We start from the raw sequence: 20,329 nt of genomic DNA, 5'->3' as shown, positions 1-20,329 counted from the left end.
TGCAGATGTCTAGATATACCTAACCTCTACATGCCGAAAAATAAACATAGTGTTTGAAATATAAGGTTTTAAATAAATAATTTTGGGTTGAATATATTTAATATTACATAAAGATATATTATAACTTTGACACTTTAAAATTTTGAAAAAAACTATTGTAAAAGAAATGATTATTGACTCACAATAAAGTAAAATACAACTCTATATATCAAACCAATTTATTTGGTACATATTGATTGAACTGCAAATTTGAGTAACAAAGAATAAACTTAAATATGAATAAAAATAAAAGTGATTCTATCAAAGATCTTGGAAATGGTTATTTGTCTCAAAAAAAAAATCTATCGACACAATTTGTTTGGCATATATCGATTAGACAAAATATTTAAGAAAATAATATTAAACACGCTTAAACTAAAATATGAATTCTATCCAAAAATATGAAAAAACTCTTGCATAAAAATATTATTCGAGTCACAAAAAAATATTTTGGAAAAACTATAACCAAAGAAAATGATTATTTGTCTCACAAAAAAACAAAACAAAACTCTATTGACACAATATGTTTGGCATATATAAATTAGACTCAAAATTTAAGAAAATAATATTAAAGACACTTAAATTAAAATATGAATAAAGTACAAAAGCGATTCTATCAAAATTTTGAAAAAACTTTTACAGAACTTTGACTCACAAAAAAAAAAAGTAAAATAGAACTCTATCGGCCAATTTGTTTGGGATATGTCTATTAGACTCAAAATTTAAGCAACACATACTGACATACTAAAGACACATTAACTAAAATATGAATAAAGTAGAAAAGTGATCTATCATAAATTCATAATAATAGTAAAATAGTAAGAATCTAAAACACCAATAATGGGTAAATATAGAAACATGTCTAAGACGAAAAAGAAAGGAACACTTTCGAACCCATCATAACTAAATAAGTATCAAATGATTGAGATAGTAAAAGAAACCCGTGCTTTCAATGAATCCATACACAATTTTGCGGCCCTTGTCTTGCGCTAATAAATATTTGCTTTTGTTATATCATCCAATAACGGATATAAACGTAAAAGGTTGACTATATGTAATTCATGCAATCATATATCTACACAACGAAGGAGCAGGAGAAAAAGCGGGGGAGAGGGAACCTGATTATAATCTTGAAAAGAAGTTGTCAAAATGCGAAGGGGAAGCGAGTGAGTAAATATTAAAGAAGCAGCGAGCGAGTAGATATTAAAGATCTCTTTCAATTTCAAAATTACCACAATGGGGATGAGAGGAACTAAGTAAGGAGATCGACTTGTGTAGTAAAAATAAAAATTGTCTGTAAACAAACATCATTAGAATTAAAACAAAATACCTTGCAAGAATGAACTCTATACTATGGTCTTGCTATAGTGCTACGCAGACAGCAATGTATAGAATTATTTGTTGTCTTTTAGGTTTATCTTCTTGTTTTGCTGTTGTCTCTCTTTCCTCCTCTCAGCGCTTTCTTTCCCGTTGTGAGAAGACAAACGTTGTAAGACATAAGGCAATTTTGAGGTTAATCAAGCGTTGCCTTTTCCTTTTTGTTGAAGCGTTACCTTTCAAATCATGCGTTAGTTTTTTCTTCTTTTCAAATTAGTTTGTTGAAGCTTTACCTTTCAAATCATGCGCTAGTTTTTTCTTGCTTTCAAATTAGGGTTTAGATTTTTAAAAGGGGTAAATCAGTAATTTAACTTTTAACTTTAGGGCTTCATGCTTTTAATATAATATAATATATATATATATATATATATATATATATATATATATATATATATGATAATGAAGCAATTAACAGAATAATTGATTAACTTAAACAAAGACAAAATCAAAAACTATACCGAACATGAATAGACGATCATTAACAGAACTTAAACCTAAAAAAAAAAAATCTAATATCAATTATATAAAAACAAAAAATCAGGGGTGGAGGAAAGAGATTAAGATTTTTACCATTTCACAATCCAAGTGCCCGAGAAAGTGGTGGGACGTCAAAACGGCATCGATGTGAACTACGAGCACGCTTTCTAATTGGCGAATCATGATAGTGAATTCCGGCAATCCAGTGGTTAGTCACGACATCACCAACGATAAATCGTTCTTCGATTCACGAGATAGACCAAGGAAAAGGATTAATGGTGGTGATTATGGTGGTGCACGGGCAGTGGTAGTTTCAAATGGTCGCCAGAGTTTGACCGAATTTTTATCAAGGGCGTTTGGTCGTGAATTAAGAAATATGGATAGATCTCAATGATGTGAGAATTGAGGAGTGGGGATGGCCGGAGTTCTTCGAATTTGAAGAAAGAGGGGCGGCTAAGGTTTCGGTCAAACTAGATTTAGGGAAATTTGTGTGGATTTGGGGATTTTAGGGCTTGGATTCGGGTTGGGGATGAAGAGAGAAGAAGAATGGTGTAGGATTGAGTGTGTTTGGTCACCGGTGGAGGGCGCGGACTTTGCGTAAATGGCCAAAAATCTGAATTTTTTGGCCTTTTATTTGGAAGAGGATGGAAGGGGATGAAACTACGTCGTTTGGAGCCTCGGTGGCAGCCCTTCAATTGGCCTTGATATTACATTCTTGGCCACTCTCTCTTTCAAATTTGGCCTAATTTCTTCCCTATCCCCTTTATATAAACTATTCAAATTATAACCCTATTTAATCTATCAAACTACATAAGTACAAATTTAATTATAAATCATCTAACCAATTAATCAATTGATTTAATTAATTGATCAAATAATTATACACAAAAAACACACAAACAAATAAGGAAAATATTTTGGTATTTTTTATTTTTATTTAAAAATATAAAAATTCGGCATTTATAGCTGCCCCTCTTTGCTCGAGAATACGAAGAGTGAGTTAAACTAAAAATCAATCCAAAAGAGTGAGAAAGGACAGTCCTTTTTCACCAAAAACAGCAGAAGCATGGGAAAGAGTACTTCCCAGCCAACTCAAAACAGTAGAAACTACTATGTACCATACTCCAACATTCACCTCCTACTGCCCTTCACACAATAAAGCAAACTATCCTACTGCCTCAAACTAATCCAAAATACTAAAATCAGATAAGTAAAACTTTCGCCAATTAACAAGCATGAATAATAGGAACTCAACAATTAAAGCCAAGTTTTGGTCTCGAGTTAAACTAAAAATCTGCCCAAAAGGGTGAGAAAGGACTGTCCTTTCTCACCAAAAACAGCAGAAACATGGGAAAGAGTACTTCCCAACCAACTCAAAACAGTAGAAACTACTAACTATGTACCATACTCCATCATTTATCTCCTACTGCCCTTCACGCAATAAAGCAAACTATATACTGCCTCAAACTAATCCAAAATACTAAAATCAGATAAGTAAAACTTTCACCAATTAATAAACATGAATAATAAGAACTAAACAATTAAAGCCAAGTTTAACACGTATTAAATAATGAAGCAATTAACAGAATTGATTAACTTAAACAAAGACAAAATCAGAAACTACACCGAACATGAATTAGACGATCATTAACAGAACTTAAACCTAAATAAAAAATCTAAATCAATTACATAAAAACAAAAAATTAGGGGCGGAGGAAAGGGATTAAGATTTTTACCATTTCATAATCCAAGTGCCTGAAACAATGGTGGGACGTCAAAACGGGAGCGATGTGAACTTCGAGCACGATTTCTAATTGGTTAGGGGTGCTTATCGAACGGATCGGGTGTGTAATTACGCTTAACGGTTCGGCTTATCGGTTATCAAATTATAAATGTAGTAATCCGCTAGCCATCCAATAAGACAACGGGCGGATTGGTATTGGATTAACAATTATTGAGCGGTTTATCAGCTAAACTAAATAGAAATTTTTTGAACAATCATTCAATCAAATACCAAACGGTTCAATATAATGCCAAATTTTTAATACCATCTAAGATCTAAAAGTATTTTTGAATTGAAGAGTTTTCTTCCGAGTTCCAATCTAGTTCAAGACTACTCATACACGTATGAATCGATCAAACTTTCAGTAACATTCATTCTTCACAAGAAATCCAGATTGTAAAATCAAAAATCCAGAAAATCAGACTTTAATTTGTTAGATGCATGCAAGAAAGGACAAAAGCTCATACAATCTAGCTATTACGGATAAAACCAGCAGACAATTTAACAAATTACTTCCAATTTTGGACTACAATATGATTACTTCCAGTTTATTGCACTATACAAAATCCATATGAGCCTCCTAAACATGAAGAAAACTAGTGTAATATAAAAATTCTTAACGGGTTAACGGTTTACCCGATAAGAAAATTGAGAAATACGCCCCCAAATCGTTAAGCCGTTAATTATAAAATCTCAATTCGTTCACCATCCATTACCCCGATAATCCGATACCAATAAGTCAATAATCCATCGGTTCGGTTAACGGTTTCGGTTTGATTTTGAACAATCCTATAATTGGTGAATCGTGACAGTAAATTCCGGCGAGCCAGTAGTTAGTCACGACATGACCAACAAGAAATCGTGCTTTGATTCAAGAGATAGACCAAGGCAGAGGATCAATGATGGTGATTTTGGTGGTGCGCGGGCAGTGGTAGTTTCAAATGGTCGCCGGAGTTTGACCGGATTTTTATCAGCAACGTTGGTCGTGAAACTAAGAGATCTATCCAATGATGTGAGAATTGAGGGGTGGGGATGGCCGGAGTTCTTTGAATTTTAAGAAAGAGAGGCAGCTAGGGTTTCAGTCAAACTAGATTTAGAGGAAATTGGTATGGATTTGGGGATTTTGGGGCTTGGATTCAGGTTGGGGATAAAGAGAGGAGAAGAATGGAGTAGGATTGAGTGCGTTTGGTCAACAGTGGAGGGCGGCGGGCGGCGGTGCCGCCATGGAGAAGGGGTGGCAGCGGCAAAAGGGTTAGAGAGAGAGAGGGCAAAGAAGAGGGGTCTCTAGGGTTTGGATAAATGGCCAAAAATCTGAATTTTTTGGCTTTTTATTTGGAAGGGGAGATGAAATGAGGTCCGTTTGATTGAGCAAGATCAGAGGGTCCAGATTTAATTGTAATCCACTAAGCAAAACAACGTAGTTTAGTAATGAAAACGTTGTTTGGATCCTCTCTGCCAGCCCCTCAATTGGCCTTGATATTGCATTCTTGGCCACTATCTCTTTCAAATTTGACCCAATTTCTTCCATATCCCCTTATATTTAAACCATTCAAATTATAACCCTATTTAATCTATCAAACTACATAAGTACAAATTTAATTATAAATCATCTAACCAATTAATCAATTGATTTAATTAATTGATTAAAAATTAGACACAAAAAATACACAAACAAATAAGGAAAATATTTTGGTTTTTCTTTTTTTATTTAAAACTGCAAAAAAAAAAATGGCATTTACAGTATATATTCTTTCCAATATTTTAGGGGCAATTTTGACCAGAAGAGGAGTCCCCTGGTAGTTTCAAGAAGGTACTTGCATTTTCTTTCTATCACCCCATTTAGTTATGGAATGTAAGGATAGGTTTTTCTGATAGATTATGCCTTTGGACTAGAAAAACAAGGTAGCTTCTGTACTATTGAACTCTAGACCATCATCAGACCTTATGATTTTAATGGATGTTTGAAATTGTGTTTGAATTAGAGAAACAAAGACTTTGATAACCTGGAGAGCATTACTCTTGCAACACAAGAGATGAGTCCATGTAGACCTACTAAAATCTTCTACTAAAGTAAGAAAGTATCTCTGGTTAGCATGTATTGGGACATGATAGGGACCCCACAAATCCACATAAAAGATGTCAAATATTTTATTTGAAGTACTGGACCTTTGGGGAAATGGTAATCTGGACTGCCAGGTCATAGGCAAATAAGACAAAGAAAAGACTATTTTGGAGAAAAAGTGGATGTGATAGAAGAGATACGTCTTTAAGAGTCCAGAACCTAAATGTGGTATTTTTGCCAAGTAGAACGGAAATAAGTGTACAAAAAAAAGAGTGACTTATCTATGTATAAGTATAACGTTCTTTTAAAGAGCGCTATACATTAACATTCCGTAAGTCATTCAAAGACTTATCGCCTTGCAAGTAGAGCTGCCACAACACATCAACATTATTTCCATGAGATATAGAAGAGAATGAAAATGAATCGGAAGAATGTAAATTGACTGTGTCTTATTGCAATGAAATTATTTACAATTGGAAGTATTTGACACTATGAAATATTTACATCACAATCAGAAGATGAAGTGCAAGTAACAGAAACATTAGGAACTAATATTGGACTCGTATTTGCTAAACAGTGAGAACAAAGAAGATACAGACTACTTCTGATCTTACCAATCTCTAGAGACCTATTTATTAAAGGGACCTAAGGGACCTGCAGTAGACATGAAGAAGCAGTAAAGGCAATTAGGAAACTGAGATGTGCAGTCGTGGAGAAGACAGAGATAAGATTGAATTCGAAGGCAAGAACAAAAAGAATTTTATGCAAAGTAATTTGTGATGCAAGTATAACATTACCAATTTCTATCACTTTTAGCTCTATAGCCGTTAGGAAGTGCAATAAGCAAAGGATAAGACAAAAGTATAGCTTCAGAGAAAAGAGATTTACTGTAGGTCATATGGTGTGAAGCACAAGAATCCAAAATCCACGTGTCATATATAGTTTTGATACATTTACAAGAAAATTTGCCATAATCAATAGAAGACCAAGCTATTATACCTGCAAAATTAGCAGCTCTACTTGCAAGGCGAGTGTTTGAGCTCTCTCCTCCATTGTTGTTGTGAAGGTGTTGGAGCAGATTCTCCAATTGACCATATTGCTCTTTTGTGATGCCAATAGTTGCTACGTTGTGAGTATCGTCCTGTGAAACTGATTCATCTCCCTTAATGAATAGCTCTTCAGTAGGTGCAGCATGTGCATTAGCCATAGTATGCTTGCCTTTGTTGAATTTGAAGGACTGATTTGGATTAGAGTTCTGAGGGTAATCGTGCAACTTGTAACATTTGTCTTAGTATGTCCCAAACGCTTGCAGTAGCCTGTTTACAGTAGAATAACCATTAGCAGAATAGTTTGTCCATAAATTGGTATTTCCTTGTGCATTAATTAACATAAAGAAAAGTAGACTCAAGGATAAGCTAATTAGAAGGCCACATCTCTCTTTGTTTCTGTCCTGAATAAGCAGAGAAAAAGCTTGTGCTAATGAAGGAATGTAGTTCATCATGAGGATACTTCTTCGCACCACTGTGTAAACTTCATTTAGCCCCATGAGAAACTGGATTAAATGTTTGCCTTGTTGGCCTTGTATAACTTCTCCTTGGTACCGCAAATACAGTGACAGTTACACTGTGATTTCATGCTCAGATTATTCAACTCTTCCCAAAGTTTGTTCATTTTAGTGTAGCAACTCATGATGTCAAGGGCTCCTAGGTCAAATCTTTTATTTCGTTTTGAACTTGATACAACCTAGCACCATTGGTCTATTCGTAGCAAACCTCCGATTCTAACCACAACTCAACGACATCGTTTGCATACTCCACACTATTTGCGATGACCTTCAAAAGTGAGTTCAAAATTCACGATGTTACCATATCATCGCATCTTACCCACTAATGATAATTAGGTGTTTAAGAATCTGGCCATATACATTCTCCGCTGATGAACCCTAACTTGCTTCTAAGCGCACATCACACTGCAACCAATTCCATTGGAAGGAACATAAACTAACATAGCACCGGGAATATCAGATAGATGAAGGTAAAGAGGACTGCTGATGTCACCGTTGGCGCTTGTATCTACACTAGTTGTCGCACAGATGCCTACATGTGCATCAACGCTAGGTGCTTTGTTCTGATCCAGAATAGCCATACTAAAGTCTCAATGAAATCGAACGAGAAAATGCAATCAATTTGAGAAGAGGAAAATAGAAATCGAACACAAATTTGTGCGATCTCAATCGGAATTAGGGCAAAATTGAAAGGTCGAAGAAATTAGGGAAAAATTGAAGATGTGAAGAGGAAATCGATAAACATCTAAAAATGAGAAGATTGCAAGCTCATGTGCTCTGATACCAAGATGCTGCAATAGAGATGAATCAAGTTCAGAATGAGCAACAATGAAGCACTATAGAGATTCACATGAGAGGAGTTGAAGGAGAGAGAATTCGGGAAATGAATTAACTGCTTATAATAGAGTTGTACAACAACATATATACACGCATGTATCATGTACAAAGAATACCCTAATGTTGACTAATTATTGACTGCCAGCGAAGTTGCAGCTAATCATCCTAGCTAACTGAATTGTAACTAATCTGATTGCGAAGATTCTCAATAATTCTGATAGTACATTGCCTGATCCTTTATCTCAAGACGAAGAACTGTGAATAGAGGGCATAGGCAAATCCAGCATTTGAAGTTTATGAGTTCCTACAACGACCTCAAGTTAATACTACAACAATTACTGAATTCACAGTCAAATATTTATAGATATTTAGTAGATTTCCTATTAGACATACAAGATATAGGCAAGAGTTATTTGGTTCATAAGCCTCTACGTCCGCCCTTGACCGTAGAACAAGCAAGATCATTAACGAAGTTCAAGTGGAGGACACAGCATAAGCAAACAACACAACTTCCAGTCTCGCACAAGGATGTCATATGAATGATGCATTTTTCCTAGCCAGCAAAACAGAGCCATGTGCATGAAATTGGTGAATGGTTGTATAACAACAAGAGCACTTGAGACCTTCAGATGGAACAAAAGTCAATATATGTTACAAAAAGTGATTGTAAACTTCACAGGAACGTCTCGGAGAAGGAAAACAAAAACAGAATGGAAAATACTGTTGAAACTCGAATGTTTCTGCACAAAGCCAAGCATAAAAGGAAAAAGAATGCTTAAATAAGAGGACATATAAAGTATGAAAAAAGAAAAAAAGATATGGCATCAACAACTCAAAAAATAAAAACATGGATTGCTGGCCATTGAGCAATCAGGCTTCTGCCTTCTATGTATCAGGAAACTTACAATGACGTATGTACTAGTTCAAAATTACTCATTTGTCATCTTCCGCCAGACAACTCAACAGCATCCTGATTAAAGATTGAATCTTCTCCCCAATCAAATCGTCTTTGAAGTCTCTCATATTCTTGCCTACGGTTGACTTCAACGTGCTGCCACTCTTCCCATCTCTCGGCAAGCCCTTCTCCTTCCAGCATCCTTACCACCTCCGACATTGCTGGATGTTCCTCTGGTGAGGGCTGAGTGCACAGCAATGCCACCTGAATCATCATCTCCACTTCATCCATGTCGTAGTTCTTATTCAGGTTCCGGTCTACAATAGCATCCAGTCTTTTCTCCCTTTGCAGTTTTTTGACCTTCAAGACGGTATACATGCTGTACTTTTAGCAACTAATACTACATAAGGTTCTATGAAGCCTAAAGTTAAAGAAAGACTATAATGTAAAGTTATAAAAGAGAGGCTCGAGGTCCACATCTGAGACATCCACACTTTAATTTTTTTCTGTCATCTAGTCATTTTTCTCCTTTATTTCTTCTCAATTCCGTCTAGAGTCAAAAGGCCTCAAGTATTAAGACCTAGTTGACATTCAAAGTATTTCTATCCTGCCGAAACATGAAAAATGAGAACTGCTTGTGACCCTTTGAAGTGAAAAATAAAATTATCACATCTACACCAATAGACAGAAAAGAAAGTTTATCATCAGGAGGGTCTCTTGCAAAGGACAAATGAGCCGTCCCAGCAGAATATAGAGACAAAGAACTGAAGTTTGATCAGCAGAGATAATATATAAAAATAAAAAGCACTAATTTGATATCCATTTGGAATGATACAAAGATCATCGAGTTCGGTACACTCACATGGTCAAGCAACAAAACATCATCTTCTTCTTCTAGGCGTGAGAAGTCTATTGCACGTTGGCCAGTAACAAGCTCCAAAAGCATGATCCCATAGCCAAAAACATCTGTTTTTTCTGATGATTTGCCAGTGGATAAGTATTCAGGAGCTATATGGCCCATTGTACCACGAACTTGAGTTGTCACATTGGTTTTGTTAATGTCAACTAACTTTGCCAAGCCAAAATCACCAACTACAGCTTCAAAATCCTCATCTAGTAATACATTAGCTGCTTTAACATCACGGTGAATAATCTTTGGATTACAGTGTTCATGTAGGTATTCAAGTCCACATGCAGTGCCCAGTGCCACACGCTTCCTAGTTGGCCAAACCAAAACAGACTCCCCAGGTTTAAGTTCTGCGAGTGATTAAAATCTAAAATAAGAAGCTGCTGAAAACTACTAAGAATCTTAAGCTTGGTTGACAAATTCATGAAACTCCTCTCAGTTCACACAAGGATTTAAAAAACTAACTTCCATAGGGAAAATCAATTGACGCAGCAAATCTCTTTCTGGTGGAGAGAATGCACAAGAATCAATTTATAAACTCGGATATCAATTTATACTATTAAGTGCCCATTGATGAGGTCTATTCGACTATTGAGCTTGAAGACTAAAGAAAATCGAAATGTCCAAAATCTCAACTCCTTTAATGAATATCAGAAGTGCTTCTACAATGCCAATGCAGTAAACTCATCTGATCGGAACCTGTCTTTCCCTACCTTTCTCTGGGAAAAAGGAAGCATGCAAATTGTACTCATGGTAATGCAACCTAAGGGCACTAAACTTCCAACACTTTTCCAGAGTCTAAAGAGAGATTCTTTTTTTCAAATATGAAAATGCAAACTATAAGAGCAGATGCTTCTGCCCATTAAGCATGCCACTTATACTTGATGCCTTGTCAAGTCATTCACTAGCATCAGCAATTCTAAATTACTTTAATAGCCAGTTTAAACCGTAACGACAAAAGAACGCCTTCTTTTCACAGCTTGAGAGGAAGAAAATGGTGCACGACTGCTTACAACCCAGCTGACAAAAACAAAATTTGTGCTGCAGGACAAGTAAGACCACCGAAATAAAGAATGTAATAACTGAGATGAATAGGCAAAGCTAGGGAAAATGTACTATTTGGGACATTAAAAAAGTACGGTGACTAACAATTAAGCACTACTCAGAAGGGACAATACCTCGTAGACGATAAGCAACACTTAGATTCTGCATATATGGATATACTAGCAGCCGTTCAGTCGGTGTGGTGCAAAACCCTATAAGCCGTAAGAGGTTCCTATGAACAGCCACGCTTATCATCTCAACTTCTCGCTGGAATGCAGCATCTCCCCCAGGGCTCTCATAATCAGCTAATCGTTTCACGGCAACTTTAGTGCCGTCATTGAGCACTCCTTTATAGACCTTGCCAAAACCTCCTTGTCCAAGAACATTCTTTTCACTAAAGTTATCAGTAGCAAGCTGCAATTCCCTCCATGAAAATCTCCTCAATTGACCAAATGGAATTCGTCGATCAACCTCACCTGAGTCCGCCAAATAAAACGCAAGAAATAATCATAATATATTCAAAGGAGCCACACCATCTTGAAGGTAGATCAAAACTAAGTACTGGTGGATAAGAACTAAGCTCACTAACTTAAAATGGAATTACAAGATATAACAATGCATGGCCACAATACCCTATGGCCACAATACCCTTCTATTTTTAGCAGATAACAAGTATATTATACCAATGAAATTATTGTCAAAAGCAAGTGACACAAACCTACAACGTCAACAAAGATTTCACGCCTATAGCCTTTGTGCCTTCTCCTCCAGAACAATAACACAGATCCTCCAAGAAGGAGAATTCCAAGAAATCCACCAGCAATACCAACTACGAGACCAATCTTTGGTTTACTAGGAGAACCTGCAAGAAATTCAACTTCAGAATTTTGCTTGTCCAGTAAGGTTTAAGAAGGTGCATATGTTAAATCATAAATGACAGTTTTCTTACTAAAGGAATATTATTACATTGGATAGGCAATCAGCAGCTTTATCGACTTCAGAAACTTTCTGATGTAGTGCTAAAAGGAGAGAGAATTGAGTGTGATGAATAAGAGAAAAAGAAAGAATGGAAAGAGGAAAAGGGGATGAGAGATAATTTTTTTTATCAACAATATTTATTCATCAAGTGTTGTTCCAAGCAAAGTACATAAGGGCCCTATTTATAAATTAGGGAACCCTCACATGCTACAACTCTTAAAATTATAAAAATCCTTTTTTCAATCGTTACAACTCCTAAAATTATTAAAATTCTATGTCTAACTATAAGATAATATTATCTCTTAAATATTGATATAACCTTATCATTAACTAAATCAACAATAACGTAGTAATAGTGCTGGATTTTTCAACTACTTCACTGTCCCTCAGTTGAGTGAGACTATTACAACTCTCGAAGATTAGCAGTAATGGAAAGAAACTCATCCGTTTTAGTCCCGGCAGTACCATGAGGTGGTTGATTCTTCCATTCATTAAATATGGTACCAGTACAAACCACCAATTCAACACAACAAACATATCCCGCAATCAATGGCAAGTATAACACTAAACATTTATTCCTGTTCCGCATTTGTATATAAAGAGGAAATGAATTGAGACTTTGGGAGATAGATATGGGATAACTTTTCGTTTGGTAGAAATTCTGAATAGTTTTTCTTTCGATAGGTTTTATGAATGCGATACAGTGTAAGGAACCAAAGCTCGAGTTCCGATACCCGTACTGATGTACCACCAAAGAAAGGGGAAGGGAGAATGACAAGTGAAAGAAATGAGAAAGGGGAAAAAGAGATAAGAACGAGAGAAAATATAGATGATATGGTAAGGAAATTAACAGTATCTATTCATCATAGTGTTGTTCCAAACAAAGTACATAATTATCCCATAAATAGATTATGAAACCCCGAACAAGCTAGAACTCTTGGAAGTACTAAAGGTTCTACTCTAACAAAAATGAGACAAATTCTAAACTAGTAGATAAAGCCTTATGACTAGATAAAAGATAAATGAAAGTAAAACCACAGATAATGGGAGTAAAATGCTACATTTTTCAGCCACATCTTTCATTCTCCAGAATGCAAAGAAGCATAAAGCATATATATCTGACTAACAAACATCTCCAGCAGAGCTAATTTCTATATGTAAGACTAGTAAGTCAAATGAAACAGTTACATATTTGATCGTAGAATTTACCTCCACTATCAGATTCACAATGATGACTGAAATTTAAGCCACAATTCAAACGATTCCCTGTAAAACTAGAATAACCAAATTATGTTAAACATAAATTAAAGATAATGAATTAGTAGACAAGGCAGTAACTAAGCAGCCTTGATCGACTGTTCAAAGCAAAAAAACTGCAATCATATAGTATTAGGTGCCATTGTTATTACTACAAGGTATGCATACTTGTATTTTGGAACTTGAAACAACTGTTCAGGAACTTGACCAGTAAGACCATTGGAAGCAAGCTGACTGCAAAGCAAATCAGTGAAGCAAGTGAAGCATTGAATGATACAGGATAAGGATCACTGAAGTTGTTAATTGACATCCCAAAATAAAAGCATCACTCTATACATGGAGTGAAGAAGTAAAGATAAATCACTTACAGGCTCATCAAGTTCTGGAGGCTTGAAACTGACTGAGGGATTGTCCCTGTGAGATTGTTTTGAGTCAAAAACCTGCTCAATAAAAAATAAAAATAAAAAGAGAGTTCATTCCTATTCCAAAACACCAATTAAACTATCTTCTATCCAACAACAACCAAATTAAATAATATGACTTCCAGAGACTGAAGCTTTTTGAGATTTCCCAGGGAAGCTGGTATTTCTCCATACAGACGGTTATTCTCTAAATTTAACATTGTCAAACTTGTTAAATTTCCTATCGCTTCTGGAATCTTACCGGTTATACCGTTTCCTTGCAAAGACCTGCAGGGGTGTACACGACACAGCCAGCTAGGTTATAGCAGAGGAATTGTCCCAAATATTCTAGTCGTGAATCTAACAATATTGAGCTCAACAAGACAACAACATATTCACCAATGAAAATTAAACAAGAGCTACATCTTTTTTTTTATAACCGTGGTGTCCGGGCCAGCTTGCGCGTACCTCGACCAATTCCACGGGATACCTGCCACCTCCCACCAACAACAGGTACTAGGTAACTCTATCCACTAAGGCTTGGATAGATGGGAAGAAATCACCTAGTGTTTTTTTGCCTCCGCTGGGATTTGAACCTGAGACCTTATGGTTCTCACCCACTTCATTGACCACTAGGCCACACCCTTGGGTGCAAGAGCTACATCTTATACAAACGTGTCCTTCCATATAGTTACACATTTAACTTATTGAGTTGAAAAATATACAAGTCAAATACTAAAATGGGGCTCTTGGAAGCATCCAAAGTGCAAAGACAATTTGAAAGAACGACCGTTCAGAGAAAAAGGCAAGGCCACCCATACTGAGGATCAACTTTGTATAGTTCACATGCCTTGTCTTCGTGAAATGGCTGAGATTGCTCCTTGTCCAAAGGAACCAGCAGTCGAAGTATAGAGACCTTGTTAAAGAAAAGACACCAACTAGTTACCACAAGAAGAAAGACAGCCATCCGGACAGAGAGTCCCATTTGCTAGACCAGTTCAAATAACTTCCACCTCTCTATTAAGTTGTTTCCCTTTGTGAAATGGCCAAATATTTCTCTTTCTCCATTGATAACACCACAATATGTAGGTAACCTTTTGTCTTTCTTTTTTCCCCTTCCGATAAGTAAAGCTATCTTGAAATTATTGTTCATCTATGTCCTCAACTTTTAGTTAAAATTTGATTATGATCCAAGATCAAGAAGGACAAGAAATTCAAGAATCCATTCAAGATTAGGATTTCTTTTCCTTAAAGATTAGGATTTTTTATTTCTTATTTCCTAGTAATTTAATTTTTGTTTTAGTAGGATTATATTTGTAGTTCTAGACAAACTAGGATTGTTAGTTGGTAAGCCTTATTCTTATTCTAGTTTAATTAGGATTAGTTTTCCTTAACCTTATCAATTTTACTCATTGTAAGGCCTATTTGAAGGGCTCAATATGCTGAAAATAAAGAGGGGGGTGATTAGTTTCTTTGAGCATTAGCTTCAAAAACGTGATTGACTCTTTCGTTTCCTCTTCTTTGCTTAATCAACGTTTCTTGCAATCTTGCTGGATTGAGGAACGTGAAGGTGAGGTTTCTTTTCATATACATTCTTCTAACGTGAGTTTGAAGAACGCTTTCGCTAGTTTTGTGAAAAACTTTAGTGGAGTGCTTTTGTTTTTCTATCTTCTTAACTTCTTTGTGCTTGAGAGGTGCAAAACCTCAAAAGTACATCAGATTATCAGAAGGGAATTTTGTTCTTGTGCAATGTCGATGACATCGAACAAATACATTTAGAAACAATATTGAATATAAAATATTTTCAAAATTGCAACAAATAGCATCTAGAAAATTATATGTGCTTAGAATTCAAGCCAACATTCTGTCAACAATAACTCAACTGCAGTTCTTTATACATACAATGTATTCACATTCTTTAGAACACCTAATCTGGGAGTTAAAATGCCCGAGAATCCCATATTTGACAATGACCTGCAAACAAAAATCAGACACTATAAAAAATCACATCCAGGAAAAAAAGTTGGGCAACCAAAGATCAACCTTTCTAAAACATAAAAACTATAAAATGATACTACTATTCACAAGGCGATTCTAATGGCTCTAACAATAGAACTTACACCATGATGACATTGCCTTTATCATCACAAGTAATTTTGGACCAAATGCAAGGACTAACTTGATACTGATTCCAATCAGCAAGCTGATCATTTGAAGCATTAAGTGAATTCTTCAGTGCAAACAGGGCATCTCCTAAAATGGGCCAGAGATCACAAAGAACTGAATGTCACACTACTTTATTAGGAGAACAAAGAAAACATTCCATCGGCAGAAGCAAAATGTAAACAGAACATAAGCAAGAAAATGAAATAAGATATATTAGTTCCATCTGAGTTTCTCTTGATCCATTTGAGTATATAAAAGATGATGAAGTAAAAATGGAAGAATCGTGTACCTTGTCCATCAGGTAAAGCGAATGAGTGGAGACATGCTAATATCACAATTGCAAAGAACAGTTCCATCTTTCAAATATTGCACTTCATGTCAAGTACCGTTGTTGCAATTTACCACTGCGACATAAGACACCATCTTCCATGAACAGGTGCCTATAAAACATCAAAGGTTAATAAGGGGAAATCGGTAAAAGCTGAAAGGCAACATTTAAGCTTAATTAGATACAAAAAGAAAACAATCTGATCCTCAGATTCGTAATAGCAGTATATGGTGTTACAGCAGGCAATGATGCAGGAGGCTAAATCAGTATACTAACCAAAACATTAGTCCTTTCTACTAAACATGCCAATCATTCCAAGAAACTTAGTGGTTGTGATTTATCACTGTGAGAAGCACTTCCTTACTTGCACATCGGACATGTACAGATCGCTAGGAGGGCAAAAAATTCATCAGATGAAGCTAAGGAAGCGCTGCTCCATAAGTCTTTCTTTCCTCAAAGCATAGCAATTGAGATATGAATCATTTTAAAAGCTTAGCAATTGAGATATGAATCATTTTAAAAGCTTAGGCAATTGGTAAATGTTTGAGATTAAAAAAAATTTTAAAAATTCTAATGAAGCAAGAAAGATTACGAATTAATTTAAAATCAGCTTTCTTCAACTCAGCTACACCAAATGCATTGAAAATAGTAAATAAATAAGTACTAATTCAAACACACGCACAAACACGTTTACCCAAAATTTCGAGCAGAACTCAACTCCCTTTTCAGTCCAATACACCACACACAAAAACAAAAAATTAGACTATATGACGAAATCAAGAACAAATTCACAATTCCATTACTCACTTTTCCTTACAACAAACTGAATTTTCATTGTTAATTCAGAGTTACATAAGGAAACCACCATAGAACACCATTTCTTAGTATTCCTAGACAAGTAAAAGGATAAAAAGCTAATCTTTTGAATTAAAAAATAAAAAAAGAATTACAACAACAAGAATAAGGAGGAGGAAATGGGGAAAGTACCTTTAAAGAAGAACCAAACTATAGGACTTTGAAAATGTGAAAGAAAGAGGAGAAGCAGAATATATGTACTTTTGAATCAAAGCAAATCTTAAAAAGAAGCTTCTTCCTCCTTTTCCCATTTTATTGACTCTTCCACTTTAATAGGTACGACTATTATTACTATGAAGAAACTTTAGGTAAAAAAACAAAGTTGTATCTCTATTCTTTTTTTTTTAGGATTATTGTTATGAAATATAGTTCAAAGTAACAATATAGAACTAAGTAAAAATAAGTTAAGAGAGAGAAAGAGAGAAGAGATTTTTATTTCTTCTTCAATTGTGTTTATTTTCCTATCTATTACAAGGCCTTTATATAGGCATAAAAAGTAAAAAAAAATATATCATTGAATATGTCATTAAGCATAGAAATATATCATTGAATATGACATTAAGCATTTGAGAAGATCATGGAGGAAGAGTAGACATCCACCATAATTTGATTTTTCTTATAACATTCCTCCTTGGATATCCATAGATAATGTGCCTCGTTAAAACCTTATTAGGAAAAACCCTATAGGAAAAAAATCCTAGTGAAGGAAAAAGAGTACATATGTTTAGAAATACGCCTTTTGGTTGTCTCGTTAAGAACCTTGCAAGAAAAACCAGTGGGACAAAATCTTGTAAGGAAAAAAGAGTACAACGCGTATTAACTCCCCCTTATGAGAGCATCAATTCACATCCTTGAGCCTTCGCATTCCAATCTTGTACACTAGTTTATTGAAGGTTGATGTCGGTAGAGATTTGGTAAACAAATCAGTCATATTACCACTTGAACGGATCTGTTGCACATTGATATTACCATTCTTTTTGAAGATCATGTGTGAAAAATAACTTTGGTAAAATGTGCTTTGTCCTATCCCTTTTATGAATCCTCCCTTCAATTGGGTTATGCATGCTGCATTGTCTTCATACAAAATTATGGATAGTTTGTCACACTTCAAACCACATTTGTCTCTCGAATAAGGTGGATTATAGACTTCAACCATATACATTCTCGACTTGATTCATAAATAGCGATTATCTCAGCATGATTAGATGAAGTAGCCACGATTGATTGCTTAGTTGATCGCCAAGATATGGCAGTGCCTCCATATGTAAACACATAGCCTGTTTGAGATCGAGTCTTGTGTGGGTCAGATAAATACCCAACATCGGCATAACCAACAAGATCGGGACTGCAATCATTGCCATAAAATAATCCCATATCGGTAGTCCCTTTTAGATACCGCAATATGTGTTTGATTCCATTCCAATGTCTCCTTGTAGGAGCAGAGCTATATCTTGTTAAGACATTAACTGAAAAAGTTATGTCAGACCTTGTAATGTTAGAATCTACATTAATGCACCAATTGCACTAAGATATGGTACTTCGAGACCAAGAAGCTCTTCATTATTTTTATGAGGTCGGAATGGATCTTTATTTATATCGAGTGATCTCGCAACCATCGAAGTACTTAATGGATGTGCTTTATCCATATACAATCGCTTTAAAATTTTTTTAGTGTATACTGATTGATGGACAAAAATTCCATCTTTCATATACTCAATTTGTAGACCAAGACAAAATTTTGTCTTTCCAAGATCTTTCATTTCAAATTCTTTCTTTAAATAGTCTACTGCTTTAGGAAGCTCATTAAGAGTTCCAATGATATTTAAATCATCAACATACACGACGATTATAATAAATTTAGATCCAGATCTTTTTATAAAGATACAAGGACAAATTGAATCATTCTTGTACCCTTCTTTCAACAAGTACTCACTCAGGCGATTATACCACATGCGCCCTGATTGTTTTAATCGGTATAAGGATTTTTGAAGTTTTATTTAATAAATTTCTTGAAAACCTTAATATTCTTCAGAACAATTTAAATCCTTCAATGATTTTCATTATACGCATATCACGTTTTTCTTGTATTGTCAGATTAAAACCTGAAATGACGACATCCACCACAGGAGGACATGTCTCTATATAATCAATGCCAGGATATTTACAAATCTTCTTGTGACACAAGTCGTCTTTATGTCTATCGACTTACCTTTTTTTCCGCACAAGAACATATTTATCCTCCACTGACTTTATACTTTCAGGTGTTGGGACTATCCGTCCAACTTCATATATTTCTGGTGAAATCAATTTTTATTGTGTATTTTTCATTTGGCCAATCATTTATCTGTGCAAATTTCATGACAGATTTGAGCTCAAGATCCTCGTAAATATTAATAATATTGAGCGCTGCATTATATTAACAATATCGTCGACGATCATTTTATATCGGTTCTACTATTATCCAATAAAGACATAACTTATTGAGATCTCTTTACGATAATTGTAAAAGCAAAAACCTCCAACATAGAATATTGAAAGATTTTTTAACTTTTAAACATAAATTTCACATATACAATTATAATTTAATTATTTTTCTAATATTTAAGACTTTAAAATTAACTATTCTATATTTATGGTTTAAAATGTAGCTGGTGTATTCTACTTTTGTAATGTAATTTTTTTTTTAATATAACAGGAATAATACCATATTGTATTTTTTATTGATTAAAAAATAGAACAACTTGCATTTTGCTTGCGAGAAAGAAAAAAACCATCTTATGTTAGTTAGCTGACTGCGTCTGTATCCTCTAAAATGAACTTAAAAATAAAAATATAAATAAAGAACGAAGTTGAAAATAGCTCCAAAAAAATAAAAAAGCTTTTAAATCTTCAAAGTCTATATGTTTTACTCTTAATATTTACGTAATGTTTTAAACAAACTCACATCGAGATTGGTGCACGCGCACGAAGGTCCTTAGCGAAATATCGTTCATATTTTTCACCCTTTTAAAATAGAGTTCACATATAACAAAATAGTCATTCAATTATTTGCCTAATATTTAGGACTTCAAAATTAGCTAAATATTTCCCATTAATTCATTCCTTATTTAAACTAAGTAGGAAGCCTCAATATATTAGGGCATCATATTCTGATATCTTTTTACTTATTTTGAGCAACATTCTATACGTCCATTATTCTTAATTTTTATGCAGTTATTATATACTTTATATAGGAGAAAAATAAAATCAGAGGTTTTTTCCCAACAATGAAACTCCACGACAAAGAGTTGTGTAATTTCGTGTTTTGTCTTTGTATTTTAATTAAGAAGAGTTTTGCCTCTTAATTTATTGTCCTTCCC

General features: G+C 34.8%; 1 protein-coding gene across 9 annotated transcripts; it reads right to left on the bottom strand.

Moving 5' to 3' along the window:
• Positions 1-6,151: 6,151 nt before the first annotated feature.
• LOC107812007 (putative LRR receptor-like serine/threonine-protein kinase At5g10290) lies at positions 6,152-17,238 on the bottom strand. Of its 9 annotated transcripts, none has more exons than XR_001654042.2 (13): positions 17,103-17,238; positions 16,077-16,227; positions 15,742-15,874; positions 15,524-15,595; positions 13,589-13,660; positions 13,389-13,454; positions 13,173-13,237; positions 11,704-11,847; positions 11,120-11,461; positions 9,897-10,291; positions 9,045-9,394; positions 6,738-7,054; positions 6,152-6,392 (listed from the first exon to the last, which is right to left on the bottom strand). XR_001654042.2 is itself a non-coding variant. In XM_016637018.2 (12 exons), the coding sequence occupies exons 2-11, from the start codon at positions 16,141-16,143 to the stop codon at positions 9,080-9,082; spliced, it is 1,671 nt and encodes a 556-aa protein (XP_016492504.1). In that variant the 5' UTR covers positions 16,144-16,227; positions 17,103-17,238; the 3' UTR covers positions 6,152-7,054; positions 9,045-9,079. The 9 variants fall into 9 exon arrangements, 6 of the variants coding, with proteins under 6 accessions (XP_016492504.1, XP_075084125.1, XP_016492506.1 ...); XR_001654041.2 differs by lacking the exons at positions 6,152-6,392; positions 6,738-7,054 and adding exons at positions 8,178-8,443; positions 8,533-8,762; XR_012698028.1 differs by lacking the exons at positions 6,152-6,392; positions 6,738-7,054 and adding exons at positions 8,178-8,443; positions 8,533-8,692.
• Between the last annotated feature and the right edge of the window lie 3,091 nt (positions 17,239-20,329).

This window comes from Nicotiana tabacum, chromosome 13 (assembly GCF_000715075.1).
Source record: "Nicotiana tabacum cultivar K326 chromosome 13, ASM71507v2, whole genome shotgun sequence".
Lineage (NCBI taxonomy): Eukaryota > Viridiplantae > Streptophyta > Magnoliopsida > Solanales > Solanaceae > Nicotiana > Nicotiana tabacum.
Note: the sequence above shows the minus strand (reverse complement) of the source record. Positions and strands in the feature narration are given on the sequence as shown.